At 50.0% G+C, this 20,120-nt stretch overlaps 7 protein-coding genes across 7 annotated transcripts; 3 read left to right on the top strand and 4 right to left on the bottom strand.

The window, feature by feature from the left end:
* Positions 1-1,072: 1,072 nt before the first annotated feature.
* On the top strand, positions 1,073-2,592 carry N7473_003212 (O-acetylhomoserine aminocarboxypropyltransferase/cysteine synthase family protein; the record flags this gene model as incomplete). The annotated part of the gene is made up of 4 exons (XM_057149152.1): positions 1,073-1,122; positions 1,195-1,693; positions 1,762-2,330; positions 2,391-2,592. 4 exons carry the CDS (start codon positions 1,073-1,075, stop codon positions 2,590-2,592), a joined length of 1,320 nt encoding a protein of 439 aa, XP_057012806.1.
* Positions 2,593-2,971: 379 nt separating this feature from the next.
* On the bottom strand, positions 2,972-4,646 carry N7473_003211 (putative glucokinase; the record flags this gene model as incomplete). Its single annotated transcript, XM_057149151.1, has 2 exons — positions 2,972-4,458; positions 4,520-4,646. 2 exons carry the CDS (start codon positions 4,644-4,646, stop codon positions 2,972-2,974), a joined length of 1,614 nt encoding a protein of 537 aa, XP_057012805.1.
* Positions 4,647-5,310: 664 nt separating this feature from the next.
* Positions 5,311-6,380, bottom strand: N7473_003210 (glucosamine-6-phosphate deaminase; the record flags this gene model as incomplete). Its single annotated transcript, XM_057149150.1, has 3 exons — positions 5,311-5,514; positions 5,571-6,265; positions 6,317-6,380. 3 exons carry the CDS (start codon positions 6,378-6,380, stop codon positions 5,311-5,313), a joined length of 963 nt encoding a protein of 320 aa, XP_057012804.1.
* Positions 6,381-7,084: 704 nt separating this feature from the next.
* Positions 7,085-8,850, bottom strand: N7473_003209 (uncharacterized protein; the record flags this gene model as incomplete). The annotated part of the gene is made up of 5 exons (XM_057149149.1): positions 7,085-7,816; positions 7,874-8,229; positions 8,282-8,326; positions 8,385-8,693; positions 8,760-8,850. The coding sequence occupies 5 exons, from the start codon at positions 8,848-8,850 to the stop codon at positions 7,085-7,087; spliced, it is 1,533 nt and encodes a 510-aa protein (XP_057012803.1).
* A 637-nt stretch (positions 8,851-9,487) lies between these two features.
* Positions 9,488-11,270, top strand: N7473_003208 (uncharacterized protein; the record flags this gene model as incomplete). Its single annotated transcript, XM_057149148.1, has 3 exons — positions 9,488-9,871; positions 9,935-11,109; positions 11,183-11,270. The coding sequence occupies 3 exons, from the start codon at positions 9,488-9,490 to the stop codon at positions 11,268-11,270; spliced, it is 1,647 nt and encodes a 548-aa protein (XP_057012802.1).
* A 114-nt stretch (positions 11,271-11,384) lies between these two features.
* N7473_003207 (Nrd1 complex RNA-binding subunit) lies at positions 11,385-15,504 on the bottom strand. The gene is made up of 4 exons (XM_057149147.1): positions 14,642-15,504; positions 14,295-14,540; positions 13,807-13,906; positions 11,385-13,745 (listed from the first exon to the last, which is right to left on the bottom strand). The coding sequence occupies exons 1-4, from the start codon at positions 14,759-14,761 to the stop codon at positions 12,025-12,027; spliced, it is 2,187 nt and encodes a 728-aa protein (XP_057012801.1). The 5' UTR covers positions 14,762-15,504; the 3' UTR covers positions 11,385-12,024.
* Positions 15,505-17,325: 1,821 nt separating this feature from the next.
* On the top strand, positions 17,326-19,020 carry cit1 (citrate (Si)-synthase CIT1; the record flags this gene model as incomplete). Its single annotated transcript, XM_057149146.1, has 5 exons — positions 17,326-17,436; positions 17,504-17,568; positions 17,632-17,716; positions 17,795-17,842; positions 17,914-19,020. The coding sequence occupies 5 exons, from the start codon at positions 17,326-17,328 to the stop codon at positions 19,018-19,020; spliced, it is 1,416 nt and encodes a 471-aa protein (XP_057012800.1).
* Between the last annotated feature and the right edge of the window lie 1,100 nt (positions 19,021-20,120).

Raw genomic sequence — 20,120 nt, 5'->3', positions numbered from 1 at the left:
GGTTCAAGGAGACTGTAACAAGTCCTTTTATACATTCCCTGCTACCATTGTAGTTTGTTCGAGAAAAACCAGGACTGCGCTTTTCTTAATTTGAAAATAGAAATCAAGTAGTTATCAAATCTTGTTTTCTTCTTAGAGGACTCAGATATTGACAGGGAATTTTGCGTATAGTCACGCGACCAAGAACAGCTTGTTCAAACTAGGATGATAGAGACCTATACAAGGGAGAGTGGGGTAGCTCGAGCAAGGGCTATCAATGATACCACAGAGACTAAGCCTGGTACTGTCTTCTAAGGACTAATAATATACCGAAGTGTCGACAGCAGAAGTCTGCAGAGGAGCTAGACAAGGTTCTTCCTGTCCACTACAGTCTCTCAATCTTGGACTGGCTACAAAAACTGGCCCGGTCGACCATGACTCACTAAACATTCAGCCTTTCAACCCACGGCGCACAGTGCTATGCCTCCCCCCACCTTTGGCGTGTCCTGTACCTGACCCACTCTCCACAACTTGAAAAAGGCAAAACTACCGCAGCTATGAGTGGGGTATAGTTCCAATTCAGGAAGAGCATGCCCCCCATTTGTAGGTCAAAGATGAGAAGAAAATTCGGTGCTGGTATCAATAGGTCCCGACTGCAGAGAAGCAGGCTGTTAGCATGTGCTACTCAGTATACGGGTCAGCCAAGACATACATCAGGCCATAAAAAGAAGGACAAATAGGCAACATGGAAGTTTGGAGCATTTGTCGCCCGAGAGAAAGAGAGAAAAAAGCAAATTCCTCGAGTTTATCCGAATTGAGGCGCCATTGGACGAACCAGCTCGTCTTTTTCTGTAAACCTTCGTAATCACGCCATCGAGTCCCCCTCCGTCGTGGTTGATGCCCCTCCTTCTTGGTCGTTTTATTAGGCCAATTTGTTCCCTTCTTTTTTCCTCCTCTTTTCTGAAATAGCTCTGCAGTCTCTATTACTCTTGTTATCTCCTCCTCTACCAATTTGGTCGCTATTATCGGTTGGTTTTCGCTGTATCCCGGATATTTTTGAAGCTCCGTTCACCGGGTTCCCCGCATTTCAACCATGGCCGATCAACAAAATCTCCACTTTGAGACCCTTCAGCTTCATGCTGGGTGAGACCACCCCTAATTTCCCTCTTACCTCTTGAATGATAAGAGATGTATGATTAACATTGATCTCTCCAGCCATGAACCTGACGCGGCCACCAATTCCCGCGCAGTCCCCATCTACGCAACATCCTCCTACACATTCAATGACTCCGCCCATGGCGCGAGGCTCTTCGGCCTCAAAGAATTCGGCAACATCTACAGCCGAATCATGAACCCAACAGTCGACGTTTTCGAAAAGCGCATTGCCGCTCTCGAGGGCGGTGTCGCTGCTGTCGCAGCTTCGTCTGGCCAGGCCGCTCAATTCATGGCTATTTCTGCGCTGGCGCATGCCGGCGATAATATCGTTTCCACTAGCAACTTGTATGGTGGCACGTATAACCAATTCAAGGTGCTGTTCCCGCGTCTGGGTATTACTACTAAGTTTGTCAATGGTGATAAGCCGGAGGATATTGCGGCTGCTATTGACGAGCGTACTAAGGCTGTGTATGTTGAGACTATTGGTAACCCTCGCTACAATGTGCCTGATTTCGAGGCTATTGCAAAGGTTGCACATGACAATGGTGTTCCTCTAGTGGTACGTCTTTACGGACGGATATCATACTGTATCAATCAAGTCGTGACTAATTGTACATTCATACATAGGTTGACAACACCTTCGGTGCTGGCGGCTACTTCGCCCGCCCCATCGACCACGGCGCAGACATTGTCGTCGAAAGCGCAACCAAGTGGATCGGCGGCCACGGCACCACCATCGGCGGCGTGGTCATCGACAGCGGCAAGTTCGACTGGGGCAAGAACGCCGCCCGCTTCCCACAATTCGTCGAGCCCTCCGAGGGCTACCACGGCCTTAAGTTCTGGGAAACCTTTGGGCCCATCGCCTTCGCCATTCGCGTGCGTGTCGAGATCCTGCGTGATCTAGGTTCCACATTGAACCCCTTCGCGGCGCAGCAGTTGATTCTCGGCCTGGAGACGCTGAGTCTGCGCTGCGAGCGCCATGCTACCAACTCGATTGCACTAGCTAAGTGGCTCCAGAAGAACGAGAATGTTTCATGGGTCTCGTACCCCGGTCTTGAAGACCACCCGTCGCATGCTACTGCGAAAAAGTACCTGACTCGTGGATTTGGCGGTGTTTTGTCTGTTGGGATCAAGGGTGGTGCGGCGGCTGGAAGTCAGGTTGTTGATGGGTTCAAGTTGATTTCTAATCTTGCCAAGTAAGTGAAGATTATAAGCGTACTTGACGGTATCGGTTTATTCTAACACATCTCCTCTAGTGTTGGCGACTCCAAGACTCTGGCTATTCACCCCTGGTCCACCACCCACGAGCAGTTGACCGACCAGGAGAAGGCTGACTCGGGTGTTACCGAGGATGCTATTCGTATCTCGGTTGGTACAGAGCACATTGATGATATCATCGCCGACTTTGAGCAGTCGTTCAGCGCGTTGAAGACTGCTTTGCCGGATCGTACTGCTTAAGGGAGGCACTACAGTTGGGTTATAGTTCAGTGTGCATTACAGTGAGTTATTCAAGGATTCTTTTTATGTAAGCCTACGGGCTTCATTTAGCTTCTAGAGCTTGTATCTCTCTATGCGTCGTGTTAAATAATGAAGCAATGACACAAATACAATATGAATCAGGCGATTAAATACGTGAATTACCAGATGCAGAATATCTGTTATGGTGGGCGCGAGAAGAAAAACAGGCCGGAAAATAGCAATATCTTGGTGAGACTTTTTGATCGAGTAAATAATATACCGTAGTCTGAGAACAGCGGTCTTCGGAAGGACTTGATATCTCCAGAGTTGATCTATCTCTATTTCATCACTCCAGCTCATCTAACATGTATAAAATCTATCAATCACAAACTGACCCACCAACTTCAGCCAAGCTTGCCGCATGAGCCATTAATGCAGCACCCACACCAGACCCATCCTTCGTAAGACTAATCCTAATTCGCTTCTCACCTTTGACTCCAATCTCAGAAACATCCCTCATGGCACCGCGCATATCAGCCTCGAACGTAGGATAAGACTCTATAAGAGAACCATCGGCTCCGATATCGATAATTTCCTCACACAGAGAGCTCGTCTCAGCACCTGTCGTATGTTTCGGCAGCATCCAGGAGGGTCTCTTGCAAATCAGTCGAACAAAGTCCAAAAGGTGGCGGAAAAGAAGAGGCGCGTAGTTGTAAAAGCTTTTGAAGCTTGTTGACAGAATGGAGGTCTTTAATGAAGGGATTCGAGGGGTGGTTCTGTTGGGGTGCCTTTCGAGTCGTCCGCTTTTGATGATGACAGCTGCTAATGATGCACCGGCTAAACGCGCTGCTCGTCTTGCAATGGCCTCAGATATCAGTTTGATAGCCTTTGCATCTACTTTACTGACGGTCTTGGCGGAGAGTGTATCTTGAAGCAGCGCAACTGCACCCTCGACATCATTGGCGTCCGTCCTCGCAAGATTAGACAGAAGAGAGCTGTCAATTCCGTCTCGTCGAAAAAGGCAAGACTCTTCAGCGACAGTCATGCGAAAAGCACCCCCTCGCAACAGCTGTAGAATCGCCAATCGAAGAAGCTCCCCAAGATACAGCCCAGATACCCTCTTTTCCAACATTCCGTATCCGGGGTCCACGGATGCCGCATCGAGTTCATCATCGAGTGATGTCCGAGGCAAAACTTTCATCTCATCGTCCAGGGATCCCCATTCACTATTGATCACCATGATACCTTCTGTATCATCATTGATATTTTTGAGCCGTCTAACATTGGACAGCTTTTCCACGTAAGCAGCATTCGTCCCAGTCCCGAAAATGACTGCCCCCAGTGTGGATACCCTCTGACCCGAGCTGTAAGATCTCGTCAAGAGCGTACCGACACTATCATTTGCCAGAACCGTCACTAGAACGGGTAACCCGATTCTATCAATGGCTTCTTGCAGCATGACGCACGGATCGCGTCCCACGGCTTCTGGTATATCCCAACCCTTATCCCAGTGTATGAGACGACCGCCCTTGAGAGATTCCTGCTCACAGGTAAAACTGAACGTGAAGCCCAATTTGTAAGGCGATGGACTTTTGGGATCGAGATGTGCGTTGAGAAACTCTGCGATATTTCCTGCGATAAAATCGAACAGAGGCAGATAACTTTCATTGACCATGACACTGGGCGGGACTTTGTGCTTGCTTTGGAGAACGGTGAAAGTGGAATCGCCATGTAACTCGGCCATGCATATCCTGCAGTTGCTTCCACCGAGATCAACGGCTAGAAACTGACCCTTCTCAGTTCCAGTCGGTACGCTTTGCAGATAGGCAGGTAACTGCCAAGGGCGTTCATTTGCAAGGCCGTCCTCTACCAGATTACCTAGTCAGCATCTCCATCTCACATATCGACCTTGATGGTTGCTACTCACTCATCTGACAGACTAAATGCCTCGTCACTCTCCGCACATGCTCAGCACTGAGACTAAACTCGCCAGCAATCCGCTCAGCCTGAGCCATCAAGCCCAACCGCTGCTCTTGCTCTTCCACTTTCGTCATGGTCAACAGAGATAAAAGAATCGAGAAAGCAAATACATCCACAAGCCATCCATAATGAGCGACTGAAGTATTCGAGACTGCACAATCCAGAATAGCTGTCCTCCTTCACGATGTGGAGCAGTCGAAGACCGATGTTACAGAATTTGTGTTAGTATTATTCATTCCACGGACGAATTGCCGGTAGAGTACCGGTTGATTCGGCCTACCAGGCTGGAGCCGCTAAGGAACAGCCCAGCCCCCCTCTGTGTGTTTAGTTGCTGTAACTAGCAGTTACGTGGTCATGTCCCGCGCCTCCGGTGATCTTTTTGACTTTGCCGGTTTCGCCGGGCTCCACAATACGTTTGAGGGGGAATACGGAAGAATTTGAACTTACTGTAGTTGGTTAGTGCTGTAGGTTGTATCTTGAAGGCGCAAGGTACGGGGTCATTCTAAATTGAAGAGCCGCTGGAAGATTTTGTTTCTGGCGCTAAATATGACCACTTTGATTTTCGAGTATATCCTTCCACCTAGACCACGACTACCACTTTACTTTGATATAGTTGTCTTCCGGAGATTGAAACGAATTCCATTGAACATAATCCATTCATCTAATAATATTTAGAAAATCTAGGAACCGATTTGCCTCTAAAAATATACAATACATTGAAACAACCCTCGTAGCAATTCAGACTGGTGAAAATGGCATAGTGACAGATCTCACAGTCAACGGTTTCAGTTGTCCAATGCGTGAGGACATACTGTCTGGCGTCAGTTCTCCATCTTCCGGCTCTCTCCATGCTGTATCGTTCGACGTGGCCAACGTAAGTGTTGGCTGAGTCTCAATGCTCATCCCTTTCTGGAGGATAGTACGTTCCACACCCGTGAAGTACTGTAAACCAAAGTTTTAGCTTCTTAACGACCACATTTTTTCGAGGGGAATCGTACTCTGACCGTTTTCACTTTCAACTCCATCGTAGCATCTTCATCAACAACCACCATACTGGATGGGTGTAGCTGCAAAGCAGATAATGTACACCAGTGGCTGACACCACCTTCAACAGCCTGCTGAATCGCAAGCGCTTTGCCAGTTCCAGTTGCGATTATAACCACCTCTCTAGCATCCATGATGGTCTGTACTCCAACTGTCAACGCCATACGAGGCACAGCGTCAACATCACCATTGAAGAACCGCGCATTAGCGATGATAGTCTCATGAGCGAGGGACTTGATTCGAGTCCGACTAGCCAGGCTAGATCCAGGCTCGTTGAAAGCAATGTGGCCATCACTGCCCACGCCGCCTAGGAATAGTTCAATTCCACCCAGGGCTTTGATTTTAGACTCGTAGGCAAGACACTCCTCTGTTAAACTTGCGGCATTCCCGTTGAGGATATTGACGTTTTTTACGTCGATGTCGATGTGTTTGAAGAAATTGGTGTACATGAATGAGTGGTAGGATTCGGGATGGTCGCGAGGTAGACCGACGTACTCGTCCATGTTGAAGGTTACGACATGTTGGAATGAGATCTCGCCGCGAGAGTATGCGGCAATTAGTGCTTTGTAGATGGGTAGAGGGCTGCTGCCTGTTGGTAGTCCGAGGACGAATGGTCGTTCTGTCGTTGGGGCAAAGGTGTTGATTCGTTCTGGGAGAGTTGAGCCTTAAGTTCCGGATGGATCCTGGTGTTAATACTTACTGACAATATACGCGGCGATATACTGTGCCACCTGCTCTGGACGTTCTCGAATAATCAAACGCATCCTTCAAGATTTTTTGGAAGGATAGATGTGAAATTAGATGTTGGAGAGATATGAAGTCGAGCTTAGAGGTTGTCGTGAGAGTTGATGGGGGAAAAGGTCAGTGTGTTCCAGAAGACAGATTAATGTCTCAATTTCATTGCGACCCGTGGATTTGGTAGAAAATGGTTGCAACCAGGGTAGCCACTCTGATACGATATCCAACTTGATTCTCCATTCTTCGACAATAGGGTAATTCGGGCTATCTAGAGTGGAAGAGGGTCCGGTGATATCGGAGAATCCGGTCAACCCGGCAAAGTGGCTACAATGCCGGTGATATCGGGAATTTTCGATAGTGACCGTGAAGAGAGCTCCCACTTGAAGGATGCTTGATTACGAGTGGCCCAGATGGGTTGTCATTACGTATGATTCCGAGACCGTGTGGTAGAAGTTTGATGAATATCTTTGTAGCACATGTGAGCGAGGCAGACGAGGAAGAGACAAAGATCCTACTTGCACATACAGAGGCATACACTATCATCTTACTTTACTCCATATTATCCCAAGTCAGTTCATCAGTTCAATAATATTCATAAAGAAGTTTCATATCCCAATATCGTATCGATTAACTCATAGCTTCAACGATCACCCATAACAAAATACATAGACCTCTCTCATACAAGAATCATTCCAAGAGAATCATAATCCCAATCGACTCCATCCATCCATCACTCCTCCTTCGCATTAGCAATCTTCTCCTTATACTGCTTACTCCCAACAAACCACCACCCCAAAATCAAAATCGGTAGCCCCCCCACGACCACACACGTATAATTCATATTCTGCGCCGTCAACGGCATAGTATAGGGAAAACTGAAGAAGGTAATCGCAAAAACCAACCACCCCACAGTAACCCCATTAACCAACCACCCCCACTTCCCCATATGAAAAGTGCCCTTATGCATATTCAATCGTCCCGTGAGCATATTCGTCGCAATGGGAATCAAATAAGCTACATTATTAATCGTCACAGCCGCACCAAGCATACTGTTAAACGCAGTGCTGCTGCCCAGGTAAAGACAGCCTAGCACGGCGTTGGCAGCGCCGACGAGTAACTGTGCGTTGAAGGGGATGCCGAAGCGCTGGCTGACGCGGCCCCAGACGTTGGAGAATGGCATGGCGCCGTCGCGGGCGAAGGCCCAGAGGACGCGGGAGGTGGAGAGTTGGGAGGATACGACGCAAGGGCCTAGGGCGATGAAGAGGATGAAGGTTAGGCCGAAGGCGCCGCCGGCGGATTGGGTTGCTTGGTGGAAGAGTTCGGCGAGGGGGAGGCCGGTGTTTGTGGTGGAGAGGGCGGCGTAGTCTTGGACGCTGAACATGAGGCCGATTAGGTAGGTTAGGCCGGTGATGAAGGCGATGGAGAGGGTGATGGCGATGGCTAGAGGGGCGTTGCGGGAGGGCTGCTTCTGTTAATTATGGGGGATTATGAGATAGAATGGAAGGAGAAGGGGGTTTACGTTTGGCATTTCCTCGGTGATATGGGTGACGCCGTCGAGGCCACCTAGACTATACAGTGGGTTGACGAGGCCGGTGATGAAGCAGATACCATTGTTGCTCCAGCCAGTGTTATTGATCCAGGTCTTGAAGACGAACGTGGTGTCTTGATGGGTGGGTGCACATGCAACCACCGTGACAAGAACGACCAACCATCCGATCTGGAGGTAAAATAGAGAGAATTTGTTGAGTGTTGGGATGATCTTGTTTCCGAATAGAACCACTGCAGCCGTGAGTGCATTCAGGATCTGGTAGATGACGAAAGTCTGCCAGGTTTTGAAGGCCATGTCGGGGTGGTAAAGCGCATACAGAGCTTGGACTAGTTCTTGTTAGATATGACCTGATTTGGTCGGGACTTATGATGTACATACCGACTTGAGCGAAGATCAAATTGGTCGAGGCAGTAGTAAAGATCCCTAAAAGGACCAGTTAGTCTCCATGATCTAGTTTCAACAACACAGAATCCCTACTTACAGCCACAAACAGTCAACCAACCAGTCATGAAACTCAAGAACGCGCTATACTTCTTGGGCGCAACAGCAGCAATCCAATGGTACATGCCACCCTCAGTTGGGTAACTCGACACGAATTCGGCCAGTGAAGCACCCAAAAAGGATTGCATGATGGTGACAAGAATAAATCCGTAGATAATGGCACCTGGACCACCGGCATTGATCTCAGTGACAATACCCAATCCAAGACCCGTCCAGGAGATTGTCGTCGTAGATGCAAGACCGATCAGTGATAGTATACTGAAATGGCGCTTCAACTCTTGCGTATGGCCTGATTGACATTCAATAGTTAGCATATGGGAGTATCTATGTGATGTCTGTAGATGTAAGAACATACCCATCTGAGCCAGACGAAGCTCATCAGCATTCATAGTTGAACCCTCCCTTTTGGACTCGACGACCGAGCTTTCGCTAATAATTTCGCCCATCTTGATTCTCTCCCGTTGAGGGTCGAACCAGCTATGTTGATTTAGCTGAGGGGTAACAGCACACGGTGATAGTGTCAACCGATTGGAGATACGAGGGGGCTCCCTCGTGCTGTTTATATGTATTTATCAAATAATCTCGATTGAATACTTCACATCACTTGACCATTCGTGGCTCCACTCTTCCCTCGCGATTTTGCGGAGTTTCAACGGTAAAGAACAGGAGAAAGAAAATAAGCCTTATCGACGAGGATTGCTGGGGTTATTTTCCCTCTTGGAACTTGCAAGATTGGCTGATAGGAAACACCGACTTGACCGGTCGTTTCGCCGGCGAAAGGGCCGGTGCCGGAGCTCCGATTGGATTGATTTTCGATTGACTAACTGCTTTAGACTGCTTTAGTGCTGTTAGTTTGCGTTTTAGTTTGTGGCTTTTACTCCGCAATTCAGCCGAGCCGTGGGGAAATATGTTCCCGACGATAACACAATCCCTGATGCACGAATCACTAGAGATTAACTAACTAATTAACTCCTGGAGAAGGAGAGGACCAGGGTATAAAGATGAGGGGGATGGGGACGAGGTAGCAATAGAATGTCACGTCACATGTGTTCAGGTTGTTTCTTCCTTCTTGCGACGTAAAAGATGCGTGTTCATCTCCATTGGTCTCGGGTCGCAAGTCTTGGCCTGCTAGGTGCCAGCCTGGTGCAGTCAGCAGAGCTGAGCAAGCAATCCAAGCAACTCTTTGACCAGTCAATGACACTGCTGGACGATATTTATGACTCTGATGCTTCTTATTTGAATTATTTTTATTTTCCCTTGGCGGCGGGAGCACACGAGACTCGATCCACTGTTTGGTATTCTGTTGGACTGCTTCAACGTAACCAGGGCACCGACCGGGATGAAGCTGTTAAGATTTTGAAAAATGTGATTGGTGGCCAGGAAAAAAATGAGTCGGTGTTGTGGTTTGGTGATTATACGGTGTATCCTGAGCAGCCAACGGTTGGAAGCCCTGCATATGACCCCGTGGTAAGTGTCATCTCGCTCCTGATGATCTTGACTCTGTCTGGTCTGCATACTGAAGAAAGATAGATCTATAATTCATGGGATCCAAACTGGAGAGGCTTCATCGGCACCGCGCTAATCCTCATCTACGAGGAATTCGGCAATCTTTTGCCCGCAGACGTAAAAGACCTAGTCATCGAGAGCCTATACAACAACACCGTCGGCGACAGCTACCGCGTCGGCGGCGTTGACAACGATAATCTCTACCCGGCCTATTCAAATGCCTGGCTCATGCGAACGGTAGTCACATCCTGGACAGGTCACCATTTGAAAAATGCCAACATGACATCCGCCGGAGACACTGATGCTCAGAAATTCCTCGACCTCTTCGATCGCAATCACACCCTCTCCGAATTCAACGGGCCAACCTATGCAGGAGTCTCTCTCTATGCGCTGACCATCGCCGCAAAGTACCTTTCTCACTCTACATCCGTTATCGGACAGCACGCAGAGCGTGTTATCCAGGATATCTGGGGCTATGAGTCTCAACTGTGGAATCCGAATATGCGAAACTTCGCCGGACCCTGGGATCGCTCGTATGGATATGATATGAATAAATACGTCGCTATCATGTCGATCTGGATCTGGTCTCTGATCGGGAAGGAGCATGTTTGGCAAACCAAAGCTCCAATTTGGAGCATGACCCATGCAGATGATTTCGAAATCTCGCCTATCATTGCTGTATTGTCGAATTTCCATAAGAAACTCGTTCCGGACGCCGCTCTCAAGAGATTAACCTCTTTCTCTGGTGAACATACCTACCATGGACACACTTATGCGCCCCCGGCAGACTACGAGCCACGGAATATCACCACCTGGTTATCATCTAATCTGACCATCGGCACGGACTCGTTCAACCAGAGCAATGTGGGCGGCTACTCAAAGGACTCTTCCTCCTTTTCGCCCTCAGTTGTACAATGGATTCGTCCCGGTGGATCAGTCGGTTACTTCAATCTCTATCCGACCCAGACAGCCTTGCAGGCGGAAGTCAGCCCGTACGCACTCAATCTGACTTATCCACTGGGTAATTCCTCGAGCACGTTTACATTCGTTCTTGCTTCCAACCCACTTGGTTCGAAGCGGGATATTTCTGGTTTCGAAGATGTCGATGGTTTGAAGATTGAGGTTGTCGGTGGAACTGTCAACCCTGTTCCTGAGATTTCGTTCTGTGGTCTTGTTGGTGGGACTTGTGATATTATCCAGTAAGTTGATTTGATGGTCCTCACCGTCCTTTGATTCAGGTGAATGAACTTTTGCTAATTGGATTTATCATAGTAACTTTGAATTTTGGAATGTTACTTTCTCGATGGATGAGGGTAGCTCTGATGTTCCGAGCATTCAATTCAAGTTCACTCTTCCTTAGATCTGAAGATATTGAAGCTGATCAAGGCCGATATTTTGAGGTGGAATCCTACGTAGTTACAAATGAATAAACACACACTGAATGATCTGAATTGTTTCATCTCTTCTTAACTAGCTACTATGGATAAGGGAAAATACTAAATGAGACGATAAGGTAAATCCTCGCAATACGCATGGCTCAAAACTTCGGCACACCAAAGCCTCGCTCCAAGAATTTTGCCTGGCAGCCACAATGGCCATGCCAATATGCAAGCACTACAAAGTAGAACAAAGAGAAAATGATAGCGAAGACTAAGGAAAATAAAACCAAGTCAAACGAAAAAGATCAAAATGAAGGATTACAGGATAAGGAAGCGAGATTAGATACAGGAATGGACCCTTGAGTCCTTTCCCAGACTACCCCTATCAAGGAACAGTCACCGCTACCTATGAGAAAAAGTGCAACCAAGAAAAACTAAAAACCCCAAGATACCTCAACGAGGATCAATGAAAGGGTTACAACGGAAAATAAAAAGCCGCCCTCCTAAGCTCAACCGATTCCAACCTAAGAACGCCGACTGACTGCCCTCCCTTTTTCACCCAGTCCCATCCGTACCGGGACGCCGCTATATCCGAGGGCTGCCAGATGCAAGAGTGTGGAATAAAGACATGGTGATAGAATGGAAATGCACAAATCGAGGGAAAGGAAAAAGAAAAAAAGAAGATGGGATGAAAGTGCTCCATGTGCAGGTACCAACTAGATGGCCGTTTGTCATCTAGTTACCCTGTCCAGGAGGTGGGGGTTGGCTCGAGGGGGTCTGAGCATTGCCCATCATGTAGCCCGGTGGGAGGAAGGGCATAGCGGGCATACCGGGGAAGTTGAAGCCATAGGCTGGAACGGCGGGGGGAACGCCCGGGTTGCCTGCAGCAGACATGTCGTGCTGGTCCTGACCCTGACCTCCCTGAGAATGACCACCGTAGCCATCACGGTCGGAACGGCCGCGGCCACCGCCGCCGAAACGCTGCTGAGGGGGTCCCTGTTCGGGGCCGCCGCGCGTGGAGATAGGTCCCCGCTTGCCGCCGGTGTCGGTTGCGATGCGCCGGCTAATAGCCTTGGAGGAAACGCCCGCACCAATCTCAATATCCGGCTCTTCGACGACCATACCCGACTCGATGGGACGTCCACCAGTACCACCATACTCGGCGGTCAGCATCCACTTGCGGTCAGCCTCGGTCAGCCGCTCAATGGGGATCACACTGATACCGGTCTGGTAGTCGCTGCAGTCGCGAGGACCGAAGCCGACACCCCAGCGTGTGCGCAGCTGCATCTCAGCCTGGCGATATGACTCCATGCCATCGCGAGCAGCGACCGCATCGGGACGGCTAATCATCTTGATAAAGGCGTGGCGCTTGTCGACGTTGACAATGCAGGTTTGGACCATGCCGAATCGGCCAAACAGGGAGCGCAGGTGCTGCTCGGAGGAAGTGACACCACCGACAAACAGGGTGCGGCTGAGAACCTTGATGTTACCCTGGCCGATGGAGTAATCCCACTCGATGAGCTTGGGACCGGGAGGAGGGAGGTTCGGGTCCTTGCGCTGGGGAGAGGGAGAGCGACGGCGGCGACCACCAGGTGGGCTGCGCTGGCGGTATTCACTGGCACCCCGACGGCCTCCACGGGCATCGCGAGGATCACCCCGACGGCCGGGGGAGTCACCGTGGTATTCACCATAGACGGGGCTGTCGCGGCGACGAGGCGGGGAAGCGGTGCGGCGACGGTCCCAACCTGGAGAGCGAGAGCGGCGGCGATAGCCTCCTGGAGAACGGGGATAGTCACGTTCGCGATCACGGTCGTCACGATTCTGGCCATCAAGCTGACCCCAGCCACCTGGAGCAGGCCCCTGTCCGGGCATCATGGGGAAGCCAGGGAGGGCAGCAGCCGGGTTGACACCACCCATAGGGTTGGACATGTTGAGAAGTTGGAGAGCGGTCGCCCATTGGTCTTGTGGGATGCCTTGGGTCGACAGGAACTGGAGCAGCTGAAGCTGTTGGGACAGAGCATTGCCATCAGGCATAGCGGGAGCGCCGGCGTTGTGCTGCGCCATCATGGCGGCCAATGGGTTTGGAGCAGACGCCATAGGGTTCGGGGTGTGAGTCTGACTCTGGGGCTGAGGAGGCATGCCGGGGTTCTGAGCCAGACCAGCCAAAGCAGCATAAGGGTTAGCACCCATTGGGGTACCAGCGAAAGGGTTCGCAGCTGTCGGCATTGAGGAGTCGGCAGATGAGACCGGTGGGGGAACTGCACCAGCCAGGGCAGCGAGAGGGTTGGCCTGAGCTGCAGAGGTTTGCTTGGCCATATCAGCCAGAGCCTTCAGAATGCTTGAGGTATCTGGGGCCGCTGCAGATCCGTTGGTGGGCGCCTTAGGCTGAGAAGGTGGGCCTCCAAGGGGGATGTAATCCGGAGCCGGAGAACCGACAGGAGTGGTTGATTCCACGTCTGTACAAGACATTAATTAGAATCTAAGTCTAGTGGTACGAGATTAGAGAGGAAGACTTACTCTGTGGAGGGGCGTTCAGCTTGTCTCGGAATGAGCCGAGCATGGCAGAGGGAAAGGTGCCGCCACGCTCCCAAATGTCGATGAGCTTCTTGATTTTCTCCTACATGCATGAAAGAGTGTGTGAGCAAATTGACCAATGAGCGAAGAAGCAGTGCACAGATGCAGCAAATGCAGGGGAATGGAGCCCCATCCAGGACACTGTGGTTGGCTGTTGAGAAGAAGTGGAAGAGGAAGGAAAGACCAGGATGTAGCGGGAGGCGGGGATCTTGGCCCCCAAACGGCGCAGCCGCCCCGCCCAAAAAGGCCCAACTGGTCGTGACTTGCAGGACTAGTGCGTATGCAGCATGGTTTGTACAGTATACAGTGCATACAGAGTGTAGCGGATGGTTCGTGATCATGGACCATGAAACCATGATGAAGTGCATCCTGGATAGCATTTCCCCAACAGTGCATCGCGCAACTTTCCAAAGAATATAGAGAGAGCTTACCTTTTGATCCATGGGGGCGTTGTTAATGATGTCGGTCATCAGCACAGGCAGAAGCTCAGTCACTCGATTGACTCCTGCGGCGAATGTTCCATCGGGGGCATCGCTGCCAGAGGATTGACCAGCTTTGCGTGCAGCTTCTACCCATTGGCGGGTTACGGAGTCTACGACGTAGAGTACGCCAAGCTTGTGGGTGCCTGGGGCCTTCTTGAAGTGGGTGTAGATCTTTTGGATCAAGACGGATTCATTCTATGATACTGGGTTAGCGCTGGGTTCGGTTCGATTCGTTGCAACTCGCATATCATTTCGTCGAATTGCCGTATGGATCATCTTGGAAAGGCTTCTCGTACCTGGACATTGGCAGTGCACAGTGTGGTGATGCCCTGGATCTTGGTACCCGAAACACCAGGAGGCTTCAAAGCCAGCATGGATTGGAGATAATTCTCCAGCTCGCCTACAGCTGAAGACATGGCGTGGGTATGAATAATGTAGATGGTGGTGAGAAGTTGCGGCAGTAAGGTTGAAAGGCGGTGAGAGAAAGTTGGTGAGGTGAAGGCGGTGAAAAAGCCGAGGCAAGTCAAGGTTACCACGACTGGGTTTTGTCTGATTTCCTCAGGCCTCTAGATGCCAGGATGATCAACAGGCAACGGTAAAACGGCCAGTACTGGTTGCCTACTTCGAAGAGCAGAAAGTTTTCTGTCAAAGAGAGAGAGAGAGAGATTGGAATAGGAGAAATTTTGTGAAAGCTCCTAAGGAGATTAAATCTCAGTTGCGACAGATGGGCCTTGTTCTCGACACCCGTTATCTTCTTATAAGCAGTCCAAAGTGTTTGGGATTTCTTTTTGGTTTCTTGCCCTCGATTTTTGGTTTCCTTCACACTACAGCACGAGCGTTTTCACTGTCGGACCAGAGAAACTGCCGCCTACAGCTGAGATACAGCCTAGAGCGAGGAAGGAAATAAAAGGAGAGTGGTTTCCAGATGTTTCCAGGGACTCGGAAGAGTGCAGCCTAGTGAGTGTACGAGTGTACGAGGTACTGAGAGGGTACAACCTAAAGCGTACTGTGATGAGAGTTTCCCTCAGAGAGCCTCTAGTGACGGATTTACAGAGTACAGGTAATCCGTGGATGTCGTCGAGATAAGAGGCGATGAAAAAGATGATGGGGGAGGAGAAAAGAGTAGGAGAGAAGGTCGAGGGATGAGGATGATGATGATGAAAGGGGAGAGAATGAAAGGGAGAAAGGGATCACCTGAAAGACTTTTTGCAGGGGTTTCCAGGGGTTTGCAGGGTTTGCAGGTTGGGCGCTAGCCTTGTTTCGTGCCAGATCACGTGGTGTGCAGAGCTCGAGGTAAATTGCATCACAAGTGAGATCATGTGATGGTGATCATGTGACTGAGTCAGTCGTGGACAACCTGCAAGGAATTCCTGACACGCCGTATGTTTTGTATGTACTGTGACAACAATTTTTGTCCATGGCTCAAGGATCCACCAACTGGGAGTGGATGTCCTGGTGGATAAGTATATCTGCTGTTTGAGTTGCTGAGGTTCTGGTTCCCCCGGCTACGGTTACAAAAGGGGGGGCACGGGGAGCTTCAAAAGAGAGCTGTGGATTATTATTTTCTCCGTTCAAAGTGTGGTGTGCTGTATCTTCCCAGTCCAACGAATCTACCATAGCCATTAGACTTTTCAGATGGAAACGGTGGATACATACTCCGGTAGGAATGGGGCCGGAGAAATTTCCGTTCATGACCGAGGCTTTTGAAGCCAACTGTTTGGATGTTGGGCCCTTTTTAGCTCCCTCGGAAGTAAATTTACAGAGGCGTTTAAATCTGAACGTGTCTCTTGATACCCGTTCTGCCCCTTGAGGCCGCCCGTGGAGCTCCCGATCTCGGTGAACCATTTCAGCAATCTGCCGGCTAGTTACGGGGAAGCCAGCACATCAGAGGGAGGATGTTCCAAAGGCTTATGCAGACTCGTTCGGAAATGGAAGAAAAGTAGTCAATGGCATAAGACAGATGATCAGATCCCCGGTCAAAAGGGTGTGAGAGAAAAGCCTCGTTGATCGGAGAATACTACTCGAACAGTCGTGTGTAATAACCAATACGCATAGTAATACGATACCCGCACAGGACTAAGATAAACCCGCGATGCCGAGGATCCATCTTCGGGGATCCGGATGGCGGCACGGGACAAAAGATGGCGACTTGCCGACGTCACTGCCACCCTCCATCAGCATCAGCTGGTAATACCAATTCACCAGGGATCACAATTGTATACCTTTGAAGGTATATAGACTACATCAGAATAGTTACAATACCGGACCCCGATACTGTCAGCAATGCATTGTAAACACAGAGCCTCGACCTTACCAGATGGGTAATAAGAGCAGTAGTTACAATAAGGATAATATGGCCGAGGTGTCCGGAAGAGGTGGACAATACACAGGGAATGAGGTCATCCATAGGACATGGCGGGAGTTTGTATACATGGTACGGGCTTATGAACTCAATTAAGCCAGAATAATACACGAGCACTTGCCAACACTTGAAAATCCCCCAGGTATATTCATTGATGTGATCAAGTCCAAAGCAAAGTTGTGGTAGTTACCCATAATAATCATTCCCAAAATTAACACGCCATGACGGAAGCTCTCGGGCAGACTGGAAGAAACTATGTACAGTGCTCCGTACTGTAGATCTGCCGGCAGCCCGACTTAGACCAAGCCGTACTCGGTGATACACTCGGTCTGTATCGTTGAGAAGGGTAAAATTACCAGAGCTCCTCCCGCTCTCCCGCTTTTCCCTTCCTCCCCAGAGAGAAAACGGGCTCCCGACCGTGACCATACCGGCGGTATTACCAGCCTGGCAAAAAATAATCCGAGAAAAAACGAGAAAAATCCAGGGAGCTCTCGGGATGATTTCTTCTCTTCCCTTTCTTTCCCCCGTGTTTCCTCTTCATCTTCTTCCCACTCTTCCCCTTCTTTCTTCACTCCCCCCATATCCTTGAAATCTTTTTTTGGATATTCACATTCCGTCATGGCCACCTCTCTTCGGATCGGTACTTCCGCTTTGCGGTCTTCCATCGCGAAGCCCGTCCAGACTGCTGCTCTGAACGGCGCTCGCTGCTACTCCTCCGCCAAGGTTAAGGTATGTTGTTGACGACTCTGACCCAGCTTGGTGAAGCTCAATTGATATGCTAACACCTTCCAAACAGACCCTGAAGGAGACTTTCGCCGAGGGCCTGCCCGCCGAGATCGAGAAGGTCAAGAAGCTCCGCAAGTATGTCGACCGCGCCCATTGACCCTCTGTCGCAAGACATTTCGTCTGACAATATAATTGTAGGGATTTCGGTAGCAAGGTTATTGGTGAGGTTACCCTCGACCAGGCCTACGGTGGTGCCCGTGGCATCAAGTCCCTTGTTTGGGAGGTGAGTTTCTTTCCTATCTTCAAGGGGGTGGTCCCTTGAGCGTATATCTGCGATTAGAAGCTAACATTTTACTTTTAGGGTTCCGTCCTCGACTCTGAGGAGGGTATCCGTTTCCGTGGCCACACCGTAAGCTGATCCTCTTCACTCCAATTGCGCAAAAAAGTGTGCAATCTGGCTAACCCTCCATCCTTCTATAGATCCCCGACCTCCAGAAGCTCCTCCCCAAGGCTCCTGGTGGTGAGGAGCCCCTCCCCGAGGGTCTCTTCTGGCTCCTCCTGACTGGCGAGATCCCCTCCGAGGCTCAGGTTCGCGCTCTCTCTGCTGAGTGGGCTGCCCGCTCCGATGTCCCCGCCTTCGTCGAGGAGCTCATCGACCGCTGCCCCAGCACCCTCCACCCCATGGCTCAGTTCTCCCTGGCCGTGACTGCTCTCGAGCACGAGTCCTCCTTCGCCAAGGCCTACGCCAAGGGTATCAACAAGAAGGAGTACTGGAGCTACACCTTCGAGGACTCGATGGACTTGATCGCCAAGCTGCCCACCATCGCCTCCAAGATCTACCGCAACGTCTTCAAGGACGGCAAGGTTGCCGCCATCCAGAAGGACAAGGATTACTCCTTCAACTTGGCCAACCAGCTCGGATTCGGCGACAACAAGGACTTTGTGGAGCTGATGCGTCTGTACCTGACCATCCACTCCGACCACGAGGGTGGTAACGTCTCTGCCCACACCACCCACCTGGTCGGCAGTGCCCTGAGCTCCCCCATGCTCTCCCTGTCTGCCGGTCTCCAGGGTCTGGCCGGTCCTCTCCACGGTCTCGCCAACCAGGAGGTTCTCCTCTGGCTCACTGAGATGAAGAAGGCCGTTGGCAACGACCTCAGCGACGAGTCCATCAAGAACTACCTGTGGTCCACCCTGAACTCCGGCCGTGTCGTTCCCGGTTACGGCCACGCCGTTCTCCGCAAGACTGACCCCCGTTACATGTCCCAGCGCGAGTTTGCTCTCCGCAAGCTGCCCGATGACCCCATGTTCAAGCTGGTCAGCCAGGTCTACAAGATCGCCCCCGGTGTCCTGACCGAGCACGGCAAGACCAAGAACCCCTACCCCAACGTTGATGCCCACTCTGGTGTCCTCCTGCAGTACTACGGCCTGACCGAGGCTAACTACTACACCGTCCTCTTCGGTGTCTCCCGTGCTCTGGGTGTCCTGCCCCAGCTGATCATTGACCGTGCTCTCGGCATGCCCATTGAGCGCCCCAAGTCGTTCAGCACCGAGGCCTACGCCAAGCTGGTTGGTGCCAAGCTGTAAAGTGGAGAAACAAAAAATGAAGGGCCCTGAATAATAATGGCCTTTGTTTTCCATCCACTTTTCTTTCTATATTGATGGATTGATTTTGGGGAACCTTGACTTTGGTTTTTTCTTTATGAAAATTTTCGGGAAATCGAGGGAAGGACCCTGTGTATTATTTCTTTTGTCTTTTGGTGATTTATTCTTATTTCATGTTGTATGATAGGACTTGATCGGTTCGAGCGGGCCTTGGAACAGCACTTCCTCCACTAAAACAAAAATCAAACATGGAATTTGGTCACGCCGGATTGTTCAAACAGAGTTTCTTATTGTTTCGAGTATGCGTAAAACCAGGTTGAAGATGATCTTGTTGGGTGTAATAATGACCAGGTATAAAGTACTTGAGAGATAGTTGAGAGAAGTTAATCCTGCAGATGCAGAATATGGAGGCCTGTATCGTCATACTGCATAATTTAGTAGGGGAGATGCAGTCAATAGTTACTATGATTGGAACAAGATATGATTCCACCCAATGTGGCTCTTCGTTGATCTGCGATAGATTCATCAGAACCCAATTGAATTGGGTTTTTTGGTCTGACGGCTACTCTGGTAGAATCGAGCACACGTGAATTGTTGGGGGGAGCCACTGGTTGATTGGGTCTATTGGGGAGTTAAAGAATCTCAGCTCCCTCAACCGTCCTCACCCGACCCACTCAACCCGAAGGAAAAAAAAGGACGATATGTTTGAGGGAAGATTGAGGGAGAGGGAGAGTCAATTGATAAGTAAAGGATGATGATGATGATGAAGATGCAAGAAGGAATTATCGGAGTAGCCCTATAGGACTTAATGTGAAGAATCGGAATATATCTCGGTGATGTTGTTGCATTACTGCTATGATCGGAGGAATAGAATGACAGAATAGTAGAAAATAGTAGATTCATTCGCCGACGAGCGGATGTAGAAGGAATATTCCGATCTACAGAGAGGCCGATCATTTTTATTTTGTATTATACGGAGTGCTCCGTACTGTTAACTGTTAATTGCTAACTGCTAACTACGGAGTCTATGATTCTGATGGTTGTTGACTTGTTTACTGTTCTGGCGAGAGTCGGTCTGTCGG

This window comes from Penicillium subrubescens (genome assembly GCF_028828155.1).
Source record: "Penicillium subrubescens strain IBT 31985 chromosome Unknown utg000002l_segment0_segment0, whole genome shotgun sequence".
Classification (NCBI taxonomy): domain Eukaryota; kingdom Fungi; phylum Ascomycota; class Eurotiomycetes; order Eurotiales; family Aspergillaceae; genus Penicillium; species Penicillium subrubescens.
The sequence above is the reverse complement of the archived record's forward strand: the minus strand, read 5'-3'. Positions and strand labels throughout refer to the sequence as shown.

Coding starts and splice junctions, on each gene's coding strand:
- N7473_003207 (XM_057149147.1), bottom strand. CDS start 14,761: ATGTCTTCAGCTGTAGGCGAGCTGGAGAATTATCTCCAATCCATGCTG. Junction 14,541..14,641: donor TGTGCACTGCCAATGTCCAG/GTACGAGAAGCC, acceptor CCAGTATCATAG/AATGAATCCGTCTTGATCCA. Junction 13,907..14,294: donor ACGCCCCCATGGATCAAAAG/GTAAGCTCTCTC, acceptor TCATGCATGTAG/GAGAAAATCAAGAAGCTCAT.